We start from the raw sequence: 24113 nt of genomic DNA, 5'->3' as shown, positions 1-24113 counted from the left end.
GTTACCCGCCAGATTCCAAATGTCTAATCTTATAATGACAACCACTTGCAGGTTTTGGAGGGCGACTTGCCGTTACTATCAAGTCACTTACCTTGGTCGGAGAACCATCTCCGGGTCGTGCTCAAGGAGTTTAGAACCATCTCGTAACATCTAAGGGTTCGGGCCCCCGCAATAGGATTTATAATTGTTGATGCTTTGCCTTCGGGGTTGAATCGGCATTTTGCTTGAAAATCCCGAGAGTAGAGTAACCGGGCCGGCCTTTGAATGAACAATTATGCTCGAATATAGCGTTTGGAAACAGTTGACAAAGAGCATAAAACGAGAGATGCGAGTTTGGAGTGCTGGGGATACATCATGTGAAATAACTACTATGTGAGCAGCTGGTTGACAGTCAAGCATCTAGGGTAGACTGTTGGAAGTCATCAAGTAACCTGTGTTAGTGAGCTCGGTAAGCTGACACAGGAGTGCTTAATTGAAAGGACATCCGGGAATATCGGCAGCCTTCGGGTCACCAGTACCGGGGACCAATTCTAAACCCGACCCACACCATCGTCACTCACATACCGGATTCGCAACTCCCCTCCATGATTAACTCTCTCATGTTACAAACTTATTTCTGTATACTCACCAACGAACGATCGCGAACGAAACCGCCTTGATTCTTGCGAAATATATGCGATCAATATGCGTGGCGCGCTGAGGTGTAGGGCCACTGCTCGCCATCCTCGATTGTTACGACTATCGGCGGATGGCGGTAGATTTTCGAGGACGCTTCGGACGAGCGCAACATCACAGGGCTTGAGGACAGGCTTATATTGCCGACAAACACAACAAGCACTTACGATTCAAGGCGCAAACTTATCGACGTCATGTTTTAACCGATCGCGGTCGATGGCAACAGTAGTCGATGCTGAACCTATACACGGCGGAGGTCCAATTCCAGAATATGACAGAAGAGTACAGGCGGGCATACTGCGAAACGATGAACACCAAAGAGGTGAGGATATCGGAACCTAGCCGGAATGTAAGCCATTGCTGATAGTAGAGAAGGGATCATACAGAATTTCCAAAACTTATATCATGAGTTGGAGAAATATGATGCACCGCCAGTCCAGCACCCCAGCATCGAATCCCTCAAGCCCACGAAGAAGTCAATATTCTCGTCGCTCTTCGGCGCAGGCGGCAGCAGGTCGGCTACTGGGGATATACCTAACGATCTTCCGAGGGGCCTGTATCTCTATGGTGACGTGGGTTGTGGCAAGACCATGTTGATGGATCTGTTATATGAAACTCTGCCTCCATCTGTTAAGTCAAAAAGTCGAATTCATTTCAACAACTTCATGCAAGATGTACACAAGAGACTTCATAGATTCAAAATGGAGCACGGAAACGACATTGACGGAGTACCATATATCGCGGCCGACATTGCTCAACAGGCAAATGTGCTCTGTTTCGACGAGTTCCAGTGCACGGATGTAGCAGATGCAATGATTTTGAGACGGTGGGTGCACTTTATTACTTCAAACTCGCTCAATGCTGACCGTATACAGACTACTTGAATCTCTCATGGCAAACGGTGTAGTCCTTGTAACAACTTCCAACAGACACCCCGACGAGCTGTACAAGAACGGTGTCCAGCGGGAGTCATTCATCCCCGCCATCGAACTTCTCAAGAATCGTTTGCATGTCATAAATCTCGACTCGCCAACCGATTACCGAAAGATCCCTCGACCTCCATCTGGTGTGTACCACACTTCACTCGACAGCCATGCGCATGCACACGCAGAGAAATGGTTCCGATTCCTCGGCGATCCTGAACAGCCTGAACCTCGACCCGAGACGCAAAAGGTCTGGGGTCGTGAGATTTATGTTCCTCGAGTCAGCGGACGAGCGGCATGGTTCACCTTTGACGAATTGATCCGACAACCAAAATCTGCTGCTGATTTCATTGAGCTGGTTCGGGCTTATGAGGCATTCATTGTAACCGATATTCCCGCAATGAATCATCAGCAGCGAGATCTCGCGCGACGCTTCATCACATTCATCGATGTTGTGTATGAGGGCAACGCCAAGCTTGTCCTGACTACAGAAAAACCCCTTTCAGATCTTTTTGTTTCCCGAGATGAGATCGCTGAAAGCCTCATGAAGCAGGGCGTGAAGCATGAGCACGCGGAGGATGCTGCTGCCAACCATGACCTGGTACACAGCGTTGACAAGCTCAAAGACTCAAATCTCTTTGCCAGTTCTGAAGAGGCATTCGCATTCGCTCGTGCGCTTAGTCGACTGCGGCATATGGAGAGCAAAGAATGGGTAGAAAGGGGAATGGGTCTCGAAGCTCAAGGCGGAAAGTTGGATAAGGATAACTGGATCAAGGCGAGAAGCCGTCAGATGGAAGATTCTATGTGAAGAGGAAGAGACGAGGCTGGATCTTGGGAGAAGCATTATATACCCGGGGCATTGACTCAGCATAGCGAGCGTTTGCCTGCTCTTGTACTTATAATAACTGTATGATGACGCCTGTTGAATTGAGCAGTTTGGATTCACACATGAGCATATTTGCTTTCTATATATAGAGATATACGATGATGGCTGAATAGAAAATTTCGCGGAAGGTGACGAGTGTTTTTATCGCTTCCTGGCAACTCCCCATTCTAAACACTACGGTTTGAGAACTCATCGCCTGGAATGGGTAGAGTTCAAGAACATACTTATGATGCTCAACAGCACATTCATGGGCGAATCGTAACTTGACTAACTTGGAAGTGTTTCGGTAACTCGCCTCATGAATTGGGGGTCCAGTTATCCATTACCGTACTCGGTGGTGTGATTCTATCTTAAACAGAGGTGTTGAGGGGGCCACTTCGAGCTTCGACTGATAATTGCAAAGATTCCCCTCCCATATATGCTACTACTCCTATAAAGAATGCATTTTTAATGGTCTGTAAAGAATTTCAGGCCCTTGTGATGTCAAAATGATTGAAGGGACACCGGGAATCACCCATTAACACCGAGACAAATTTAAAGCCACGCAGGAATGTCATGTCTCAGACATCGATGATTATAATCCCTGAAACTCGATTGTCTCTGACCAGCCACACTCACAATTTTGAGTAACGATAGAAAGGACGAAAACAGGATGTTCTGCGAAATTCCATCTTACCAGAGGTACAGAGTAGCCAGCGCTGTTACCGGTAGGTGAGGAACACACCAAGGATCTCGAAACGGAGCCGAAATGACTTTTATGGCATCTACCTAGCCAGTATCTGCTCTCTATGGAGCACTTATGAATTTGATTAGATACCTAGGAACCTAATGAGGTATCGTAGGGAAAGCTTTGTCTCATTGACTACGGAACACCGGCGCCTGTAGTTGAAGCTGGGGAAAAGCGTTGAAGTAAATCGAAACAACAGCTCATATCCACAACAACAATGGATCTAACATCGATATCATTTGTTTGTCAACCGAGACAGAGGGACCGAGGCTGAACATGAAACAGTGACGTTGTTACGATGTACTCCGTAACTAAAGATTAATTAAAATCCCTGTATTTAGAATTTGGGAATGCCCATCTAGACCCTATTGTGAATCATTTCATCGTTTTTATGCAAAGATGCTGTGCAAGGCATATTTGTCAACCTTCGCTAATCATTTCGAGAATCGATTGCTGCACGGAATGCTTTCTCATCTCGGCTTGACAAGGGCCGTTTCCAGCGGATGGACGGATACATTAAAAGAGCACAGAGCAGGCACAGACTCATCTCCATCTGTCGTTTCAACCCATATATAGATAGAGTCAATGCGTCAGCTAAAGCGGTCAAAGTGGCCCAAACAAAGGAGGAGTTTGTTTCTTCTGACGTCGTAGAAATGGGTCGTCGAATCAATGGAATTAGCATAATTGCTAGTGGAAGCTCTAGATTCGATTTCCTGCAGAAGAAATTGAGCCACCTATTCAAATAGAACAAACAAGATATTACTGACTCTTATTATCGAATCAAAACAGTTGGTGGGATCATTTGTGAGTAGGTTGTCCAAGATGTAAACACATCTCTGCAACTATGATGTATTTTCTATTCTTCCATCGCTGCAACGAACACAGTAACCAGCCAAAGGGCAGGAAGCCGATGGCAGAATGGAAACGTTTACCGAAGGCAAGTTCGATAGACTAACATTCTTGAGTGAACCGGTCGATAATCGTGATTAGATCCATCATCCATGGAAAAGGAGAGTGTGAGTGGGTGTGTGATAATTTTAATGAAATCGGGGCTATTCTCTAATTTGGGTTGGAAGACGTTAGAGCTGGCTAGGGGAGGAAAGCTTGGGGCCTTGACCCTAAGCGACAAAAAGAATTATGTAAATTTAGCCCAAGCTTAAGGTTTCTTTGCTAAGTTTATTTTGACAACTTATATCAAGGTTCGGTGTTTTCTTGCTCCCTGAGGGCTGGAAACTGTAGCAGCCACGCTGCACAGGGGTCGATTGGATAAGCCATTACGGATTGGCCGGCGCCCCAACGGTTCCTGGCTAAACAGATTTAGCGGGTCTGCGCTAACCAATCATGCGACTTATGTACCTGACTGCTGGCGTCGGTGGCCCAAGCCACCCCTGATGTTTAACCCCCCGCCAACGCGCTACCCCTGGCTATTGTGAACCTCCTCAGTCTTCACAAATCGGCAGGGATCAGCCTTGAAGACTCCCACCTCGGTTCTTCTCCTCTCGGCAAATCAAAAATCACTCGAATTCCTTGGCCGCATGCTTCTCTGCTGATCATCATCAATGCACGGCGCCTCATGAATAAAATGAGTGGGAATCAGGACCCTGTCTCATCCGTTAGTGGGCCTGATAGAAGTCATTGTCGCGATGGTCATGGTGATACGGGTGACACGACTGAGATGGCTGCACAAGTGGCAGATTAAATTTGGAATACGATATGCCTAACCTAGTGTCGTGTGATGTACTGTACCATCCTATGCATCTTGGGGTGTAGCTTTATGCAGACTCAACTGTGCATTTTCGTATGGCGTATGTTTGCTCAACAACTCACAGCTGGAGGTAATTGGCATTCTACCGAGGACGGGGGACAATCTCAACTGTACCATCTTGTACTGTAAAGATGAAACTTGAATAAAATTGGCCCATCTGGAGACTGGACATGGCACGGAGAATACGGAGTACCTCGACTGTCACTGCCAGGTTCAGCTCTGCTCCCCGCTAGGATTACTTTTAGCTTGGGGGCTCGGTTGGCCCTATCAAACATTAGTAGGTCCTGGAATTCAATGGGAAGTCCGGGGACCTTGCTCGGTAACCTTGTATTTGGCAAGTGCCTCCACTGAGCTGCTCCTGGTCCTTCCACATCTCCTCACCTCACAACCATATCCTCGTCCAGGGCCTCTTCCGCCCATTGTCTTTTTTTCTCTCCACTACCATCCATTCTTTTACACTCTTTCAACCTCGAAATCGTTCAGTCGTTTTCAGAACTGTTCCCTTGCACGGTCGCCTTGCTTTGGCTATCGCCGTGTTGAGTTCAGTTTGTCCGTTCGTTTCAACCTCTGGCGCGTTTTTGCAAGACTGCTGCCGTGCGCTCTTTGTTTATCAGAGCGATATTCATATCCACCGCTTCCTTTCAACATTTAACTCTGGTTTGGCAGCTGGTCCAACAACATCCATATATCACGTTGTAACTAGCATTTGGACTTGCGAATTCACATCACCCTCGTTACCGACGCACCCCCCACCGTTCTCGTCTGAGACATTGCCGCCGCCGTCGCCCGTATAAGGACATCAGTCTCGAGACCCCTAAGGAACAGATTCTTTATTCCCGCCCTCTATTATATTACAACGCCCTTCATTCCAGTCGACTTCACAACCAGCCCCGCCAATTTCGTCTTGAACGACGATATATTCCACCAAAACCACGGACTTGGAATTGGGATCCTCGCGCGATCTCCTCCTTTGAATTTGTTGCCGTCGTATCTGAATTTCCGAAACTCCAGCAAACATGCATCTCCGGCATCTGCAAGTACACCGCAGGGCCGACGGGCTTTTTGGGTTTGGTAACATCGCTCATGAGATCGACGTCTCATCCGACGGCTCAAAGCGTCATGTACACAAGAGGCAACCACGTAAGTTTTGGAATTATTCGAGTACACCAAATTGTCTTCGCCAATTGCGATTTTGGTTTTGACCAGTGAATTGTGTACCAACTAATATTATCGTAGAAGAAATAAGGACTGTCTACAAGACAATGGAAGCTACTTTCGAAGGGAAGATTGGTGGCTACAAAACAGTAGGCCACGAGCCTAAACCAACGGGCTCCTCAAAGGATGATGACGACGAGAGAGACTCAAAGAAGGAGGCCGAAGAAAAGAAGAAGGAAGAGGCTGAAGAGAAAAAGAAGGAAGCTGAAGAAGCCAAGGAAAAGGCAAAAGAACAGGCGGAGAAGGAGGAAGAAGCAGCGAAGAAAAAGGCTGCCGAAGACAAGGCGAAACAAGAAAAGGCTGAGGAAGAGAAGGAAAAGGCACAAGAGGCTGCCAAGAAGAAGGCTGCTGAGGATGCCAAGTCTCGCAGCAAATCCGAGGATGACGATGCGAAGGAGAGCTCGACAGCTAAACCGTCCAGAACTCGCGCCCAAATTACCACTAGTAACGACCCATCAAGCGTCCCTTCCGTTATTAGCGATCCCACTGGCAGTCAATCTATCGAATCTATTCTCGCCAAAGCCACTGGCTCAGCTTCTGCTTCCACAACTATCGATGAGGTTGCCGACATGTCGGGAGCCTCGAGTCTCCCTAGCTCAAGCTCCAGTGCTGTGCCAGAAGCTAGTGGTGGCACCAGTGCAGGAACCAAGGCTGGAATCGCGTTTGGTGTTCTTGGCGGATTACTCGCCATGGGCTTGCTTGTCTACTTTATCTTCACTAAACGCCGAAAGCAGGCTGAGATGGAAAGGCTCGAGAACGATGATGAGAAGCTTCATGGGCCGATGGCTGGTAACGGTGGCCCTCCAATGGTTGCCGCAGCTGCTGTCCGTCGTTCTATGTCTCCTGAGCCCACTGAAACTGCCTCTATTCGCACTGATGCAAAGGCTCCCCGTGTTAGTCTCCGACCTGTCACCCAATTCCTTCCAAACTGGAACGGTCTTGAAAAGGAGAAGCGCGCAAGCAAAGGTGCAGGTTTAACTCTTGCTGTACCAGCTGCCGCTTCTTCACCTGCTACTGGTCCCTTATCCCCTCGAGCCGTTGGAGGCAGTGCCTGGGAGCGTCCAACAACAGCTCAAAGCGTCGATCCAGCTAACCCCTTCGGCACTCAGGCCGAGCGTGTTCCATCTCCCGTTCAGGAAGAGACTGCTTCTGCGATGAGGGCTTCTCCCAGCCCCATGTCGGAAAAGTCGACCATTGCTGTTGCTGCCGCCGCCGCTCTCCCTGCCGCCACCGCTCCAGTTTCACCTCAATCACCTTCTTCTCCCCAGGGACCCGCCTCCGCCAATGGACCTGCAGTTGCCGCTATGGTCGCTCGTAAGACTTCGATTCGCAAGGCTGGAGGCCCTCAGCAACTTGACCTGACCCTTCCGAATACCCCTATGGCAGCTGTTCCCGCTAGTCCTGCTGGTACTGAGTACAGTGGCTCTTCCGCTCCTTTTGGAGGCCTTGACAGCCCTTCTGCGGGCGCCGCGGCTATTGCTGCTGCTGGCGGACCCGCAAACTCGGCCGTTCACCGCGTGCAGCTTGACTTCAAGCCCACTATGGACGATGAATTGGAACTTAGAGCTGGTGACCTCGTACGACTCCTTCATGAGTACGATGATGGCTGGGTAAGTTTATACAATTCAATTCACGCCTCAGCCCAATCTAACCTTTTTCTAGGCTCTCTGCATCAGACTTGACCGTTCTCGACAGGGTGTTGTTCCTCGAACCTGTTTGTCAACTCGTCCTGTGAAGCCCCGCCCTGCTCAAGGCGGCCCTCGCCCAGGCCCTCCTGTTAAGGCTGGCGGGCCTCCCCGAGGACCCGGACCTAATCAGCCCCATGGACAACGACCTATGACCCCCCAAGGAAACTTTGGTCAAGCTCGACCTGCCTCACCTGCTGGTCCTAATCCTAACGGCAGTCGTCCTCAATCACCAATGGGACCTCCTGGCCGGCCTCAAGGACGTCCAATGAGCCCAGGTCCTCGAGCACAGTCACCCGGTCCTCGTAATGGACCCCCAAGTGGCAGACCCATGAGTCCTGGACCTCGTTCTCAGTCACCTAGGCCTGCTGGTGGCCGTTCACAGAGCCCAAGCGGGATGAACCGAAGAAATAACCCCCCTGGACCCAGTCCCATGAATCCTTCTCAGGAGCCTCGCTCAGGGCCATCTCCTTCGGGCTCTCTTAACAGGAAACCCGTACCTGGCCAGGCGTATTGAGCGGCCTACAGCCGTTGATTGCCCTGTATGAAACAGTATTAAAAGGAACGGCGTTCTGCGGTACCATGGAGAGACTCTGAGCATTATGGTCTGCTCACGCTTCTTTACTCTTCTGGTGGATGATTTAAATTCCTTTCGAACTTCTTGTCACTCACTCGACCAATTATTTTCTTTTTATGTGGCTACTTTCGAGCTACTTCTTTTTCTCGTTCCACGTTTATATAAATTTCATATATCTCGGGCGGTCGTTAACCCGTCATTGTGGCATGGTATGCCATTTACGCTCATGTCAGGGTGACTTGGCGAGTGGCTATCTCAGTCATTTAGTTTGAAGGGAGACGTGTATACAGGTTACGACGTCTTGCTGCGAGATCTTCTCCTCCGATGGAAGGAGCTGCGCTAGTCGCTAATGTGTATCTACGTTTGCGTTTGTTCTTTTCGAATATTACTTCTTCCTCTGTGGCTGGTTTAAGGTCCTTGGATGGAGAGAAGAAAGGGAGCTTGTTTGGTAGCATATCGCAACCAGCAGCTAGGAATTTAAGACTTGAGACGAAAGATAGGAAATGAAATTATTCCTCGATGACTTACTTCCGTTAGTCCTGTGTACCTGTCCATGCTCTGTCTGTGTATATTGTGTGACGTCTTTCGCCTAGCATTTGCATCTCTTGCGGAGCATATAGCATTTGTTGAATAACTTAGTCATTATATTCCTAACTTAGGCTTCTCTATCGAATTGTCTGCAAGACAGTAAATCTCGTACCTGGACGAATTTGACTGTCACAAACCAACGATGCAGTTTCCCCATTCTTTCCTTTCTTGTAGAGGGATAAAAAAAGCAAGGCCAAGTAGTCCGAAATATCATTTTCAAACCATGAACGCCCTGACATGTCTAATCCTAACGCCTCGCTTCCATCTCAGTCCAGTGCCGCATGTAGGCCTTCTCCGGTTTACAAGCGCATGGCCACACGAGAGACCAACGCTACAGGAAAGTCACCTCCCTTGCGCAGTAGCTCTTTGACTTCTGGGGTATCCCGAATGTACTCAATGAAGCACACAAAGTACTCCACAATGATCTCTCGTGCAATATCATCCTCCACAGTATTTTCGAACAGTTCCTGGGCGAGGGCCACGATGTCGGGAATATTGTATTGGTCGAAGTAAAAGTAGTAGAGTATACAATGAAGGCGGCAAATGGAGAGACGGCGGAGATCTTCGACACCATACTTATCTGCCAGGATGTAGAGTCGTGCGTGACTGAGGAAGACAGGCAGATATGAGTATTTGCCTTGTTGTGTGCTCTGCAAACTAGTCACCGCTGGAGCGCCGCCGTGAATCATGGATGAGTTGTAAGGAGGACGCGCAAAATTCCTCATCGCTTCAAACCGCTTTCCTATTGGGGTTGTTACGTCAAGCATATAACTTTGATCCGGACACCTGCGTTTGCGTCTTGATAGCCCACCGTCTTCAGCCGATTGTAGAACGCCATTTTGTTGATCGTTGTTGGACTGATAACTCTGTATAAACTCGCCAACGGCCGCTGGCAGCTTCCACTCGCAATATTCGTAGGTGTAGGTATAAGTGAACGGTGGTCGGTCACTGCCATTGCGTGTTGGCATGTGGTCTACAGTGGTGGAAGCCTCAGATGAACTTGCTCCGTCACCTGCAGGGCTTTGGTATCCTGATGGAGCGCCTTCGGAAGAGTCGTCATCGTCGTCAAGATCCTCGTCTTGATCAAAATCATTGTCGTCACGCATTTCCTCCGAATTCGAGCGGGTGCTGCGAGAGTCATCTGAGTCCTGTCCAGACGAGGATGCGTATTCATTACCATCACGAGTATAGGATTTGATTGGCGAGTGGTTGCCTTGAGTGTCAAGTTCTGGTTCCCGGATAAGAACAGGTTGTGCCTCACTGTAGTCACCAGAGTAAGCGAATTTGGCGAAGCGCACAAAAGTGTCGACATCCAAGTCTGCCCATACGACGCGGCCTTCTCGAGCTTCTCGCATGTTCCCGTTTACTAGAGCGTTTAGGACTGGCGACAGTCGGCCGATGAGTTCTTTGTGTACATGGAACTCCTTGGCTTCTGGGCCGACAACGAAGAGAAAGGGCCTGGAAGCGAGAGATCTGATGCCGGAGTCAGCAGGTTTGGGAAAATTCAATAGAAACTTGAAAGAATCGCTTTGAAAGTCAACAGAAGCAGATGCTAATACTCACTCTTCGAAGTTGGCACTGACTGCTGGAACGGCAGCACCAGATCGCGAAGCAGACATGGTGGGTGTAAGTGAGAGCCTTCTTCCTAGCCGCTAGCTGTGGCTACTAGAAGCAGGGGTGAAAAGGTAGAAATTGTGAGAAAATAAGACAAGAGAGGAAGCATTTACGGGGAAGTCTTTAAAGTGAGTTGAATGTGGGAAAAGAGAAGATGACAATAACGGAATGGAAGGCTGTCGGGTTGGAAGTACATGCATGAGGTGCCCTGCACTGCCTGTCACTGCGAACCTGGAAGAGATCCGTTTAATACGGTGTAGGTAATGGAGCACTAGCGCTTAAGGGAAGTGACCTGAATCACAGAACCAGGGTCCTTACACACTAAATTCGACGTAATGCGGGGCAGACGATAATCATTGGCTCCCTTGCCGCGCAGTGTCTCACAGATGGGTTTTGCTCGCCTACCTTACTCCGTATTGTGTTAGGTATTGATTCAATAATGAAGAAGTCGCTGTATTTCTATCCCTACCTTAGGTATTCATATGCAGCCTTGGCTTTTCATTTTCACTAAAAAACACTTGGGATTAAACCTCATCTCCCAACTCCTGAGGTACCCATTTCTCAACGTACCTGTATGTTGGGTATATAAGAGGAACCCCCTTCGAAGAAAAGAGACAGAGGACATATCGCTCCTCTGCCGCTAAATCGTTTCTGCTATTTGATTTGCACTCCAGGCGCCAAACTTATTCATGCGACGAACTTTCCCCCGCATCCACCACAAACCTCCCCTGATGCCTGTACACTTGCCCCTGGTCCAAAATGCATCTCGACAACACGCTTCAACTCTGCGACTTTTAGACATCGCAACTCGCACACTGCACAGATCCGAGAAATATCAGGAGCCATTATCGCCAGTCCCGTAGAAGCACAGCGCGCTAGTCAAATATGTCAACAAGAACGGCCCTAGAGAGGCTGCGTAGACAACTTACCAAACAAATGCCCGTTTTCACATTTTGCCTCTTCCTCTTCCAATCGTAATGCCGCATCGCAAAACACGCAGCGTTGACTAGCAGCAACATCTCTAAACTGCTCTCTCAATAGGGAATTGTTAAGCTCAGGAGAAATCTTGCGGGTTGCTGTGGTCCCAAGCACTTCAGGGGCATTCCCGTACATCCACTCCCAAACCTGGCCTTCAGTAGTTAAAGGCTTCGATAGTGTGACTGCATCATTCTCGCCACGCTCTTCGTCTCTTCTTGAGAACATTAGTTTACAGAGTGCTCGTCTTTCTGGGTGCAAAGTGCTGTATTGTGATACAAGCACGGCTGTTGTGCCACCGCCGGGTGACTGCACCATACCCCAGATGCGGTACCTCGATTCGGGAACTTGTAGTTGTGTCGTATCTTCGTCCATTAGGCCGTCTTCTGAGTCATCTGAATCTGAGTCTAAACCTTCCAGCGCAACCGCTCTTGCAACGAGCCGTGTTGTCTGCTTCCGAATTCTTGTTGCCCATTTCGGTACAGAGGCTTCTGAGTCTGGAAGATTTGTTTGAAACCAATCTTGGTTGCGCGATGTTGCAGATAATCTGGCGATTGAGTAGTACGGGACCGATCCTGTGTGTGTTATGCCTTGATCATGAATTAGAAGCCCTAAGCTGCTGTTAGAAGGGTTTTGTGCAAAGCCTGTGAGAATTGTGTACCAGAAACAGGATTCGACGAGACTATTTCATCTTCCTTGGAATACGTTGTCGAGCACTCCCAAGTATAGTGAGCGCCAGCCAACTCCTCAGCGCCGCCAACAAACGAAACCTGAAACGGCTTCACATTGAAGGGATCAGCGACCACGCCCCTGGCTACGGGCTTACCATCGTCATATACGATCTCGGGCTACGTTAGCTACGGCTATTCCGCGTGCCATGAACCACGTACCAGATCTTCCCACTCGATATATGCATCCGTTGATAGAAACATGCAAATGGCTGCCATATCCGCCTTCTCGACTTCGATGTGTGGAGGATGGCCCTTCTCCCAATTGCCGAGGATAGTGATCTTTCGGAACCCGACATGATTCTTTGCCAAATATGCTAGAATAGCAACCCTTTTGCCTTGGTCATTGAACCATGGGCTCCATTTCAAGGAAAAGGCACTCCCGTGGGGCACGTAATCGGGATCTGTGATATCCACAGCCTATTTCATCGTGTTAGAGCCTTCCCCGACCAAGTTCAACATGACTCACGTCTTCCTTAATATGTCTCCCTCTACCATCAAACCGGCCAACTTCTTGGATGTCCCATCGCGTCTCTTCACTCGAGGGGTCACCTTCTTTTGCCTGTGAGAAGAGCTGGACCGCCATTACAGCTACTTCTTCGACATCATTGCAGTACGCCAGAAGGCCTCTGCCTGTAGCCACTTCTTTGGCCCACGAGAAGGCCTGGATGCGTTCATTCATGTTTCGGTATCCATCTTCTTCGTTGCTGTCGGGCAGCGGAAGTTGGGCCCCGAGGCCCCAGAGTGTCTTCCATGCCTTAAAGCTTCGAACCCGCATGCCTGATATCATTGCAGACTGTCGATCGATGTGCTCACCAATCGCGTATATACATCCACTGGTCGAAAGTGCTGTTAAGATAGGTCGAAGATTACAACCCAATCCATTTGGTGACCATTCTAATCTCACAATCTGGCAGATTGGTGCCCCTGAACCTGTCACTAACCCATTACCCACACCAGGAAACCAATTCTCGTCGTTGGCTGGCGGTCCAGCCACTCTGATACCGGAAAACGAACAAAGCTGTGTATTGATTGTGGGATCTGGACGAATCAAGCCTGAGGCCCGATAGGAGAGCGTGTACTGGCTCTGTAATTCTTCTTCGTCCGCTCCCTCATCAGGACCGCCACTCCTCGGATACTCTGGAAGGAATATGTATATAGTATCATCTGTAGCAACTGCAAGCTCTGCATCACAAGACCATGCCAGAGCATGAGTTGTCAGTGGACGCGACTTGAGATGAATTGTTTTGAGGGGCCTTGTCTTGTTTTTAGACCAGTTAGTGAGACTTCTATGATGAATTCTATCAATAGGGGAGATATAAAAATGACTGCAGCTGTGCCAGTATTTCTCGCCCGAGCAGTCAAGCGAATCTTTTGTTCAGGTCTCACCTTAGACTTTTCCATTGTGGCAGCTCAGACAGATCGTGTCAAAGGACGTACGCAAATTGCATGAAAATTTCAAATCTCATATGATAATCATGTAAGAAGGAACTTCGGTATTTTAATTCGACAGTGGCATGGCAGAACTGAGAGTTCGATGAGATATTCGCATGAAATAGTTGATACCAAAAAATGCTGACTAAGAAGCAATACGCATCTCATCTACCTACCTAGGTACCTTTTGGCAGGTACGCCGTGAAAGAAAAACAAAGCAAGATCATTTATGCTGCCAGGTTTTGAACTCCCGATGCTTAAAGCAGTCTATGAGTATTAAGATTCATAGAGTATCAAAAACCACAGGCCATTGACGCATATTTGAGATTGCACCAGACTAATCAAGCCAACATATACCCTGTGTAAAGCCGGTTGCCTGTGGCCATATCTGTAGATTGCTCGACTAATCACTAGGTGGTATGGTGACAAAAAAAACATCAATCCCATCAAGTACGCCGTTCTCCGTATTCTTGGTATGCCATAAATGTATGAAATTAACAATATTTGTGTTTGTTGACCTCAACCCTCTAAGAAAGACCCTAGACCCCAGAGAAGGCCACAACCCGCAAGCGCTGTCGCACCAACGACCTTCTTGGTCCACCAGTTGTCATCCGTCAATGCCTTGGCTTTTTGGATCTTCCTGGCTGTCTCAGTTGGAGCACTAGCAGGTGTTTTTGCAGATACCTTCTCGCCAACAGACTCCTTGGCTGCCTCTGCTTCCTTCTGTTGCAGAAGGGCGATTTTCTTGCTGAGCGCCAGGAGATCCTCCTCAAGAGTTAGGTTGCCGCTGCGGTCAACCTCAACGTTCTGGATGTTGCCGAAGAAGTCTGTGATCAGACGGCTACGGGCGTTTTCTTCACCGCCTGGGAAGAGGTCGTAGCGCACTCCAGCATGTGAGTGGATCTTGCCAAAGTCGTAGCTGTCGAACAGTTCGCCCACTGTCTTCTGGCTGTTCAGGTCCTTGACGTTGCTCTCGAGAAATTCAAGGTTGTAGTACGTGTATCGATCAATAACGGCGACGCCTACGTCGTTGTCGGCGTGATGCGAATATGAGGACTGATCGAGCTTGGAGGACCCGGTAGCGATGATGTTAGGGGAGTAAAGTCTGCTGTACATAGTGTTTGCTTGGCAGGTGTCGATCATGAAGAGGATCTCGTGATATCTAAACACCGTTAGTGGTTGACAGGAAAGCAATCAAGCTGCCACCTACCTCTTCTTCTCCCACATCTCCTCAAAAGCGTTGGCAAGATCAAATGCGCCGATCTCCTCAGCATCCTGGAACTTGAGGAACTCGTTTCCACCATGGCCAGTCATGTAAACCAAGATATTGCTTCGATCATCGGTAAGAAGACGCTTGCTTCGTGGCATCTCCGCGCCCACGCGATCCGTCAACAGGCGAATAAAGTTCTCAACAGTAACCTCGTAGCCACGATAGTCCACCTCGATGTTGTCGCCGTAGAGATCGACAGCGCGATCAGAATTGCTGTAGACGGTTCCAGGGAACGCGTTCCGGGGATTACAGGCCATGTCGTCGGGAAGCATGAGGATGATCTGGGAGTCAGGGATACCCAAGCGCTTGACGGTACGGTACATAGAGAGGACATTGGCGAGATGGCGGTAGTTGAACCAGAACCGTGATGTACAGACGAGAACGGCCCAATTACTGGTATGCTCGGCAAAAGCGATTGTTGCGAACATGGCTGCTGCCACGATGGCATGAAATCGAAGTATCGAGAGCTTCATGGCGGGGGATGTGATGTGATGTGACGAAGCGAACTGGTTGACAAGGGAGCGCGGTAGAGTAAGGAGCGAAGCTTAGAAGACAGGCGCAGCAGCAAATGGCATATCCGCTGGCTGTATCTCAATGAAAACGAGGTTGCAAAGAAATGCTTCCTCAGACTTACAAATCTATACAGCGGCGATAATCATGAATTCCATCCACTGGATATCCCTTTTTGGATCAACGTCACCAAGGAGGGAACACCTAACATTAACGTTGATTGATTACTGTTCAACACATAATCGGAGTCTTACCAGATCTGGACCCGGAGTTTTCGGCGTGGAGGATCCGATAAGACGGCCCCTGGCGCTTGTACTGATTCGAAACACTAACAAATTCCCACAGCATGTCACCAATCTGAACAAGGCAGCTTCACCTTTCAGTTGTTACTGTGTACATCTCGACAAATTTTAAAAGATCTTGGGGTGAGCTGGCAAAGATGCGGATATTCTCTCCTGTTACTTAACCAGGATTGAGAAACAGTTGGGGTTGGATCTGTTGGCGTCGTGTTTGTTTGATGAGGGTATCTGATATGGTTCGACTACAAGTGAGATATGCTCTGATGTTGGAAATGACTGTGTCATGGGTGTTGTTTTAGGGAACATTGAGTCTGAGAATGGGATCAGATACATGTGGCTCGGCATGATTTGAGATGAACATGGTTAGGGAGTGTACAAGAAAAACACAACGAGGATACAGTATCCATGGGATTTCATTGTTAAGATTATACGCCAACCTCGAAATTCCAGTCTCGAGAATGATATCTGACAGGATTAACTGTCAATTTGGTTGAAGAACCGTGTTCTACGGACTACCGTATCGTCTTGCGGGCTTAAGGTTCTGAGCTAGAGCACAAGAGTACTGTAGTTGAGCGAAGGCAGGCAGGGCGGATGGATCGTGTCGTTCACGATGCTGACTCTGCTGTATTATGGAGAAGATACACCAAGAGCATTCTATCCCACTTAGTTAGCCAGACTCAAGATACATAAATATTCAGCTTGGTCAGCACTTATGCGAAAACTTTTATTTATTTTTTATTTATTTCAAGATTCGGGCAATCTTTATCTTAGCCTGAATCAAATTCTTCAGTCTGATGCGGATATACCAGCCAGGACCCATAAACCCCTCTTCTTGTGCTTTCATGGTCATGATGGGAATCGAATTTTCAACACGATAACGAGAAAACACAATCTGTAATTAGTAAGTCACTTACAGTAGCGTCTCGTAGCTGCATGGAAGAGCGAACAGAAAAAATGGAGGACCCTGCAGAGACTCCACCATGACGATGTGATAGACCATGGATGGAACTGAGACTGGGGTCGTAACGACTAAGTTAGGATGTCCAAGTCGTTCGCTGGACAAGCTGCGACTAAAGATACAGAAGAGGTCGCCTTGGCAGAGATGCCGAACAAAGCCGTTGGTGCATACCGAGAAGGGTGAACGACCTTGTGCATGACGACTCCATAAAATTAAGCCATGTATCTACCGTCAGGTGGGATGAAAAGAAAATACAGAAGGCTTCTAGTGAGCCGCAAGTGACGAATGAGGGCCGGCACCGGAGTTGGAAAGGTACGATCACATGAATATTTCAGGTGTGAAATCCTCCAAAGCGTCGAGTCGTGTTTTGAATGGCGTAGGTGATCCACTTGGAATATGCCTTCTTTATAACCGCTACCTTAGACCAGGTTATGCCATGCATGGACAGGGCATGGATCCGGAGCTGTACTGTATGGATGGTACTGTACTTCCAGTGCAGGCAGACCAAGGGCCAAGGCTGGACCGTCTTAATTAAGGTAAACTCGGTGGTTGTGAGTCTTGGCCGAGGTTGAGCAATAATATCGTGCATAGAGCCACGGGGTCAGTCCAGAAGCTCTGAGGTCGAAAATCAAAGACATCCAATGACGAGAGGTTCCGTGACTACATGCCGGAAACATCAGCTTGAAATGATGGAGCGCGTGGTAAAAAGCCTCAAACATCACCTGTTACCGAGAGAAGCTGGGGGAAGGAAACCTGGGGTCGAGGAGAATCACGATAGAATGATGTATCATGACCATGACAGTCCAAAAAGGAACAGTCTAACCCCCAACATGTCCTCAGTAGAACCCCCAAACTTGGATAGGTGCGGCGATGGCATCGTTTTCAATATTCATTGTGACAATGCTGATCAATTCCAATTATCGTCTGATTTCAGTCCTTTTTGACAGAATCCTCCGATCATGACTGGGCACTTGACACTTGACTAGGTAGGTAGGTAGACCTATTTACTTTCCTGATTGCAAGGCTAGTAATGAAACTCCAAAGCTTCCATGATTTTATACACACCTACCAGCCTAGTAAGTATCTGACATCCCCCGCAAACCTTGTCGTAACACAACACGAAGACGAAATGCAATGTATTGGAGGCACACTTTCTTTGGGCCTGGGTCTCTAGTTGGATAGGTTGACAAGCCTGACAAGGTGAGGAGCAAGATCAAGGTGCAAAGTGTGTGTGCGTGTGTGTGCGTGTGTCGTGTTTCGACTTTGGAGTGTTGGAGTGTTGGAGGTCTCAAACTTGTTGCTAAAAGTAGTCCTTACTAAGTACCTATCTTTGTGTTTCTTCTACTCCTCCTAATACTTTCCGTCCTTTCAACTACTATATTCATTTCCAAAGTCCAAGCTACAACGCGAAACGTTCACAACCACAGAGAAAACAAAATCGAAACACCATACGGATACCCCTTTTCTCTTCCGCCTCATCTTATCTCCTACTATCCGGGGTGACACGGTGTATGTTACGGCCACCTCAAGGACCCTGCCTTTGTCTCTTCCTTCACCTCAGGTCAACCTCTGCCGTGCGACGGTGACTCGCTGAGGTGAGCCCAGGTACCTCAAGCCCGACTCCAAGGGACCAACCACCCCCTGGTCACCTGCTAAACCGCCACACCAGAAACGATCCGAGTTGAGCTCCCTGCTTCTACGTTGTGTACCGGTAGACCTTCTGGACCGTGGCGTGCATATGAGTTTTTGGCTGAGTTATCCTCTTCCGTCTCATCTGATTTGAGTAATTCGACCCCCAGAGGCAAAACGCCAAAAACGCCGGGAGTGCCTAAATCGGCCACTTTTGTAGTGGAGGCTTCAAGGTGCCTGAGTCTGGGTACAGTCCATACTTACACTGCCCTGCCTAGTCCCGTCGGCTTTATAGTGGGCGCCTGCACAAGCTCCATCTAAAATAACCAAACTAACTGTGCGACGTGCGCCAGGGTATTTGACTACCCCCTTGGCCTCCATCTCTTATTCGGTTCAGTCCAACCTCACTCTTCTTTCCACCGAAACAACTGACAAATCTCTCTCTTCAACTTGTCGAGGCCTTTGCTGTCTCAGACCTGCTACGGCTTGTCCATTTTGCCTCTGTTGAAGACTTGACCATGGGCCGTACGCCGGCCTACATCTTTGTCGTCAGGTACGTTTTCAGCTACCTTTCCAGACCCCTGTCGTCATGATGCATCGTCGCAATCAGATCGCGTAGCCCTAGTGCTGCGTATGCGTATGCGTACAGCATGACAGTATAGGCATGATGTTGATTACAGAACTCAACCAACCTCTATTCTAGGCACGGCAACCGCCTTGACGCTGCTGACAAGAAATGGCATCTTTCATCCCCTACACCCTATGATCCCCCTCTGACCTACGGCGGCTGGCTTCAAGCCAGAGCTGTTGGCAACCAAATCTCCAGCATTCTCGAACAAGCGAAGGACGAGTACGAGACGACTTCCAAAGGCACAAAAAAGCGACGTAGATTCAAGGTCGTCATTCATAGCTCGCCATTCTTACGATGCGCCCAAACATCCATCGGAATCAGCTCTGGTCTTGCACAGACTCCCCATGAATCGCCTTACCGTCCGAACGACATATTCGTTTCCGCAACGGGACCACCAAAGCACTTTCGATCTACAATATTACGTTTGGATTCCTTTCTCGGAGAATGGCTGTCTCCCGAGTACTTCGAACAGATTACCCCACCACCTGGTGCAGCCCTCATGCTTGGAAGTGCGAAGGCCGAACTCCTACGACGCGAAGACTACAGTGCACTGACATCTGCACCCGCTCCAACTCCGATGCCTCACAGAGGCTCTAATGCTTCTCTCTGGAACGGATCTCCTGCCGCCAGTCCGTCTCTTGGACCCTTGAGACCAGGGTCTGCAGTGGAAGGTTCAACAGGGTCGGCTATGGCTGCGGCTCTAACTGGGCAGCTGGCAACTCAGATGGAAAAGAAAGGCTACACAGTCCCAAAGCCGAACTATGCTATCTCGAGTTCCGGAAAGATCCCCGACGGATTCGTGGCCCACGCGCGTGACGAATGCGTTGTGGTGGATTACCAATGGGATTCCATGAGAGCTCCACTAGATTTTGGAGATGGCGGCCAGCTTGGAGAAGAGTGGACAGACATGCACAAGAGATTTCGACGCGGTCTGAAGAAGATGGTGGACTGGTACGCTACGACTGATGCACCTGATGAGATGGTAACGCAGGCTGCCGGAGCTTCATCGAATGACACACACGACCCCTCGATTTCTGAAGACGAGGATGTAGAGACTGTTGTTATTCTTGTATCTCACGGAGCTGGATGTAATGCTCTCATTGGCGCTATTACTCATCAGCCTGTTCTTATGGATGTTGGCATTGCCTCTATCACTATGGCAGTTCGAAAGCAAGATGCTGATTACGGCACTCTCCTGGCTGCATCAGCAAATGAGGCGCCAAACTCTGAACCCCATGTCTCCCCCCATCAGATGTACGATATTCGCATGTCTGCAAGCACAGAACATTTGCGCTCAACAACCTCGACTCCCGTCTCATCCCGATCAACTTCAGCTGATGGTTTCCCTGCTGCTATCCGCGGCCGCAACCCCAGCATCGGCAGTACTGATGGACCCGGCCCACTCATTGGTTCTTTCGTCTATTCCGACCCTATCATTCCCATGGGCAGTCGTAGTGCTTCGGCCAGTGCAACTGTGGGATCGTCCTTACGTCGAACTTCTGGGTCACAGCGACCACTGAATCGAGGACCAGCTCTTACCACGGCAACAGGCGAATCAGGCTCAAGGAGCAACTCACCGAGCGCCAACACATCGTTCGGCCTGTGGACACCTGGGCCTTCGTCACTTAGACTGATGGATGATGGTAGTGACGATGCCTCTGACAAGGAGGACTTCGATTCCGTGCTGCCTAACTTTAGCCGTTTTAAAGGTATTCCGGAGGACAACAAGGGAGAAGCCCAAGCTTCTGCTGCCATGTCTACCTCGAACTCATCTACGCAATCATCTTTTTCTTCACGCTTTGAGCTTAACTCTACAAACTCATTATCTATGAGCTTGCCGCCCGCCGCCATCACCTCACTCAGCTCGTTCTCGTTCCCACCAAGTGGGGAGACTACTCCAAAGGCCACGCCCCGAGGTCCTATTCTCTCGGCCCCTATCAGAATCAAGACAGATATCTTACACGATTTTGACAAGCCCGCTGAAGAGCTTCAAATTGGACAACTTGGAGATGGTCTGGGCGGACTTTGGGGTCTTCCTCGACCTCCTGGCGAGGCCGAACGTTTCCGCGATATGAGTCTTTCAAAACGACGTTGGACGACTACCGAGCGCGCCTAAAGCTCGACTCTCTTTGATACCCCAGAATACTTGCCCTTTGACAGGATGATGACTCAAATATCCTTTTCTCTCGAGGACTAGGGCAGAACGTTATTTATGTCTTCGCCTTATACTATTTCAGCGCGCGTTGCTTCCTGCTAGTCGTTTACTCTTACTCACTCAACGACAGGCAGGTCTGTCTTTTTACTCATGGCATCGGCGAACTGGCGGGATACCATCCACTCATGAAATGGAGCACAGCAATGATATGCCGGACCTAATGGCATTGGGATTGATACCTAGGGAAGGGATGAATTTACAGGGACAACAACATGTTTCATTGAGTTGCTAAGAGTATATTGCTTTACACTTTGGGATCCGGCGCATGGTTTTTACGGCGAAAACGGCGGGAATGTATTCTGGTACGTGGGAAAGCATATAGCGATACCAGGATTGTAGGCACGATCGCCGTCAAGAGCCCAAGATTGCTCAAATGTATTTTTTTTTAGAAAGTGAATACCAACTCTCATCTTCACTACCTTGTTCGGCCACTGTTGGTGACGAGCTAAGTAAAACACCTGACGGATGCGTATAATTATGTTTTGATTCATCTATCCATCACAACAGAAAGTTAATAACACGATCTAGCTGTTCATGATCTATGTGCGTAAAACAAATGATATACTCAGCGCTCGAATTCTGCTTTAAATGCGCACACCGCCGATGGGAAAATACAATTCATGTCATGCCCAGCAACCAACGCCATCCATCCGCTGTGACCTTGCCCAATGGTCAACAATCCGTGTCGAACCCCTGAAAAATCCGAAAGCAAGCTTTTGTTATCTATGCCTATATCGCTTTACCGCTTCGATTTCTTGGCAATAGCATCTAGCCGAAGACCTTGTTCATGGCCTGGTGAGCCAGCTCGACACCAAGGAAAGTAGCGGCGTTGGCGGGCACAGCACGAGCAAGGGCAGGACCAAATCCAGGGAAGAATGCCTTGACACCACCCTTTCCGTAGAGTTCACGAACGATGCTGCCAACGGAGACGTTGCCCTCTGAGGTCTGCAGGCGAGACTTGACCGTATCGATGGGGAAGACAGGTATCCACATGGCAACTCCAGCGGCAGCTCCAGCGCATGTGATAGCACTAAGACTAAGCTGACCGCTGGGCTTTCCAGTAAGGGGATCAATCGGTGTCATCTTTCGCTTGATGTACTCGTAGGCGGCGAAGTAGGCAGCAGAACCGGGGCCATCGCGGGCGAGAGTAGCAGCGCTGCCGCGGAAGACGCTGCGGATACCGCCCTCCTTGTAGAGCTGGCGGACGACGTCAACGCCTCCATTGTACTTGGGTTTCTCACCGGGAGCAAGCTGCTTCTGACCCTGGACTTGGAGGATGACCTTGATGCGCTCGAAGGGTGCTGTGATAGCGGTCATGGGAATGGCGGAGATGAAGCCAGCGGTTGAGATCTGGGCGATTGTGAGACCCTCGGCGGGGACTTCACTAACACCTCGGACGATTTGCTTGCCGAGGTCGTAACCCCAAAAGGACACGGCAACTAGGTAGCTAGGTCAGTTGACGGCATATGAAGCTGAAAAAGTATCATAACGTACACATGGGTGTAACACCGACAAGAGGCGCGCTTACGCCAGCGTAAAGACCTCTTCGCAGACCATCACGAGCAATACTCTTGCGTACAACATCAACGGCAGAGGAGTAAACACCTCGCTCAGCGGTTTGAAGGCGGACTTTGACAAGATCGAAAGGATGTCCCACTACGACAGCGCAGAGACCACCAAAACCACCAGCTGCAAAGGCGCGAAGCTGCTGAGCGAGGCCAGAAGATGCGCCGGCCTTGGAGTCATCTTTTGGTTCAGGCGCGGGCGCAATGGTCTTCAGCTTGTCTACGACACGGGCCTCGATGGCGGAGTCTGGGGTATCGGCGGAGGACATTCTGAAGAGTTTGGAGGCGGAGGATGACCGGGAAGGAGGAGGCGCCGAGAGGTGAGGTAAAGGAAGGGTTTATGTTGGGTTTTGACAGAATGGACCTCGGAATGAGGAATGTGGAGGATGGGAGTGGGATAATAAGAGTGTGGGGTGGTCTCGGCCGAGGGGAGGGTGTAGCTTGTAACCAAGAGCTTATGATGCAAGTCAAGTAAATGCAAGGTCAAGCTGATACAACAGAGAGCTATGGGGGTATAAAACAAGAAAGAAAAAGTGTAAACAAAGGGAGAGGGAAATAGTGAGAGTATATCAACCAAGATCTGATCGGGCACGTCACAGGCGTATTTTCTAAGCTTCTATTCGATCGGTACGAGCTTGACCTGAGATTCTGCAATAGAGCTTCACGTCCAAGCGCATCCCTTGCTGAAGTACCTATACAACAACTAAATAGATAGTAATTATCAATCTTTTTTTTTTTAACCCACTGGGTAGTACTACAGCTAGTAAATCTAATTCTCCAATTCCCCTCGGTCTTCCGGGGCAATGATCTCTCACCCATCCCCGATCCCCGAGCCCCGGTTCCGGCTCTGTTCGTTTTTTGTTGCCTCGGCTTCGGCTCGCGGGGTGCATCATGAGTCTCTCTTTCTGTCTTCCCCACATGGAAAAGGACCGAGTTTCGTGGGGTACTACCTTTAGAGGCCGGCATATCATTGCTGTGGAAGCTGAGGTCACTTGCAATGCAATGCAGTGCAGTGCAGTGCAGTGCAGTGCAGTGCGCTGACTGTAGAGCATGCGGTTACACTGCTACAGCAGCCCGGCCAGACGGAATTGAGCGGGATTAAAGGCTCTGCATCTAGGTAGGACTCAAATGAGGTCAAATGAGGTCATACACCAGATCTTCAGGTCAGATTAGGCTCTTTCAGTTGGAGAAGAGCCCCACAGTCCCCATCTCCTGCATCTGACTATCACATGCAAACCGCAATC

At 49.2% G+C, this 24113-nt stretch overlaps 8 protein-coding genes across 11 annotated transcripts; 3 read left to right on the top strand and 5 right to left on the bottom strand.

The window, feature by feature from the left end:
* The first annotated feature begins 501 nt into the window (after positions 1-501).
* FVEG_04179 (hypothetical protein) lies at positions 502-2648 on the top strand. The gene is made up of 3 exons (XM_018891932.1): positions 502-997; positions 1051-1501; positions 1551-2648. Exons 1-3 carry the CDS (start codon positions 685-687, stop codon positions 2404-2406), a joined length of 1620 nt encoding a protein of 539 aa, XP_018748532.1. The 5' UTR covers positions 502-684; the 3' UTR covers positions 2407-2648.
* An 866-nt stretch (positions 2649-3514) lies between these two features.
* FVEG_04180 (hypothetical protein) lies at positions 3515-4023 on the bottom strand. Its single transcript, XM_018891933.1, has 2 exons — positions 3979-4023; positions 3515-3924 (listed from the first exon to the last, which is right to left on the bottom strand). Exon 2 carries the CDS (start codon positions 3891-3893, stop codon positions 3642-3644), a length of 252 nt encoding a protein of 83 aa, XP_018748533.1. The 5' UTR covers positions 3894-3924; positions 3979-4023; the 3' UTR covers positions 3515-3641.
* A 1336-nt stretch (positions 4024-5359) lies between these two features.
* On the top strand, positions 5360-9006 carry FVEG_04181 (hypothetical protein). 2 transcript variants are annotated; one of them, XM_018891934.1, is made up of 3 exons: positions 5360-6116; positions 6213-7801; positions 7854-9006. In XM_018891934.1, the coding sequence occupies exons 1-3, from the start codon at positions 5993-5995 to the stop codon at positions 8391-8393; spliced, it is 2253 nt and encodes a 750-aa protein (XP_018748534.1). In that variant the 5' UTR covers positions 5360-5992; the 3' UTR covers positions 8394-9006. The 2 variants fall into 2 exon arrangements, with proteins under 2 accessions (XP_018748534.1, XP_018748535.1); XM_018891935.1 differs by having other exon boundaries at positions 5372-6116; positions 6216-7801; positions 7854-8986.
* Positions 9007-9340: 334 nt separating this feature from the next.
* On the bottom strand, positions 9341-10660 carry FVEG_04182 (hypothetical protein; the record flags this gene model as incomplete). The annotated part of the gene is made up of 2 exons (XM_018891936.1): positions 9341-10514; positions 10605-10660. 2 exons carry the CDS (start codon positions 10658-10660, stop codon positions 9341-9343), a joined length of 1230 nt encoding a protein of 409 aa, XP_018748536.1.
* Positions 10661-11342: 682 nt separating this feature from the next.
* FVEG_04183 (hypothetical protein) lies at positions 11343-13762 on the bottom strand (the record flags this gene model as incomplete). Its single annotated transcript, XM_018891937.1, has 6 exons — positions 11343-11530; positions 11585-12241; positions 12292-12472; positions 12521-12778; positions 12828-13619; positions 13748-13762. The coding sequence occupies 6 exons, from the start codon at positions 13760-13762 to the stop codon at positions 11343-11345; spliced, it is 2091 nt and encodes a 696-aa protein (XP_018748537.1).
* A 549-nt stretch (positions 13763-14311) lies between these two features.
* FVEG_04184 (hypothetical protein) lies at positions 14312-15535 on the bottom strand (the record flags this gene model as incomplete). The annotated part of the gene is made up of 2 exons (XM_018891938.1): positions 14312-14954; positions 15003-15535. 2 exons carry the CDS (start codon positions 15533-15535, stop codon positions 14312-14314), a joined length of 1176 nt encoding a protein of 391 aa, XP_018748538.1.
* A 2112-nt stretch (positions 15536-17647) lies between these two features.
* On the top strand, positions 17648-21769 carry FVEG_04185 (hypothetical protein). Of its 3 annotated transcripts, none has more exons than XM_018891940.1 (3): positions 17698-17819; positions 17874-19011; positions 19162-21735. In XM_018891940.1, the coding sequence occupies exons 2-3, from the start codon at positions 18977-18979 to the stop codon at positions 21203-21205; spliced, it is 2079 nt and encodes a 692-aa protein (XP_018748540.1). In that variant the 5' UTR covers positions 17698-17819; positions 17874-18976; the 3' UTR covers positions 21206-21735. The 3 variants fall into 3 exon arrangements, with proteins under 3 accessions (XP_018748539.1, XP_018748540.1, XP_018748541.1); XM_018891941.1 differs by having other exon boundaries at positions 17781-18424; positions 18499-19011; XM_018891939.1 differs by having other exon boundaries at positions 17648-19011; positions 19162-21769.
* On the bottom strand, positions 21651-23496 carry FVEG_04186 (solute carrier family 25, member 46). Its single transcript, XM_018891942.1, has 2 exons — positions 22799-23496; positions 21651-22743 (listed from the first exon to the last, which is right to left on the bottom strand). The coding sequence occupies exons 1-2, from the start codon at positions 23136-23138 to the stop codon at positions 22073-22075; spliced, it is 1011 nt and encodes a 336-aa protein (XP_018748542.1). The 5' UTR covers positions 23139-23496; the 3' UTR covers positions 21651-22072.
* Positions 23497-24113: the final 617 nt, after the last annotated feature.

Source organism: Fusarium verticillioides, chromosome 2 (assembly GCF_000149555.1).
Source record: "Fusarium verticillioides 7600 chromosome 2, whole genome shotgun sequence".
NCBI classification, from domain to species: Eukaryota; Fungi; Ascomycota; class Sordariomycetes; order Hypocreales; family Nectriaceae; genus Fusarium; species Fusarium verticillioides.
This window is presented reverse-complemented; position numbering and strand designations above follow the sequence as displayed.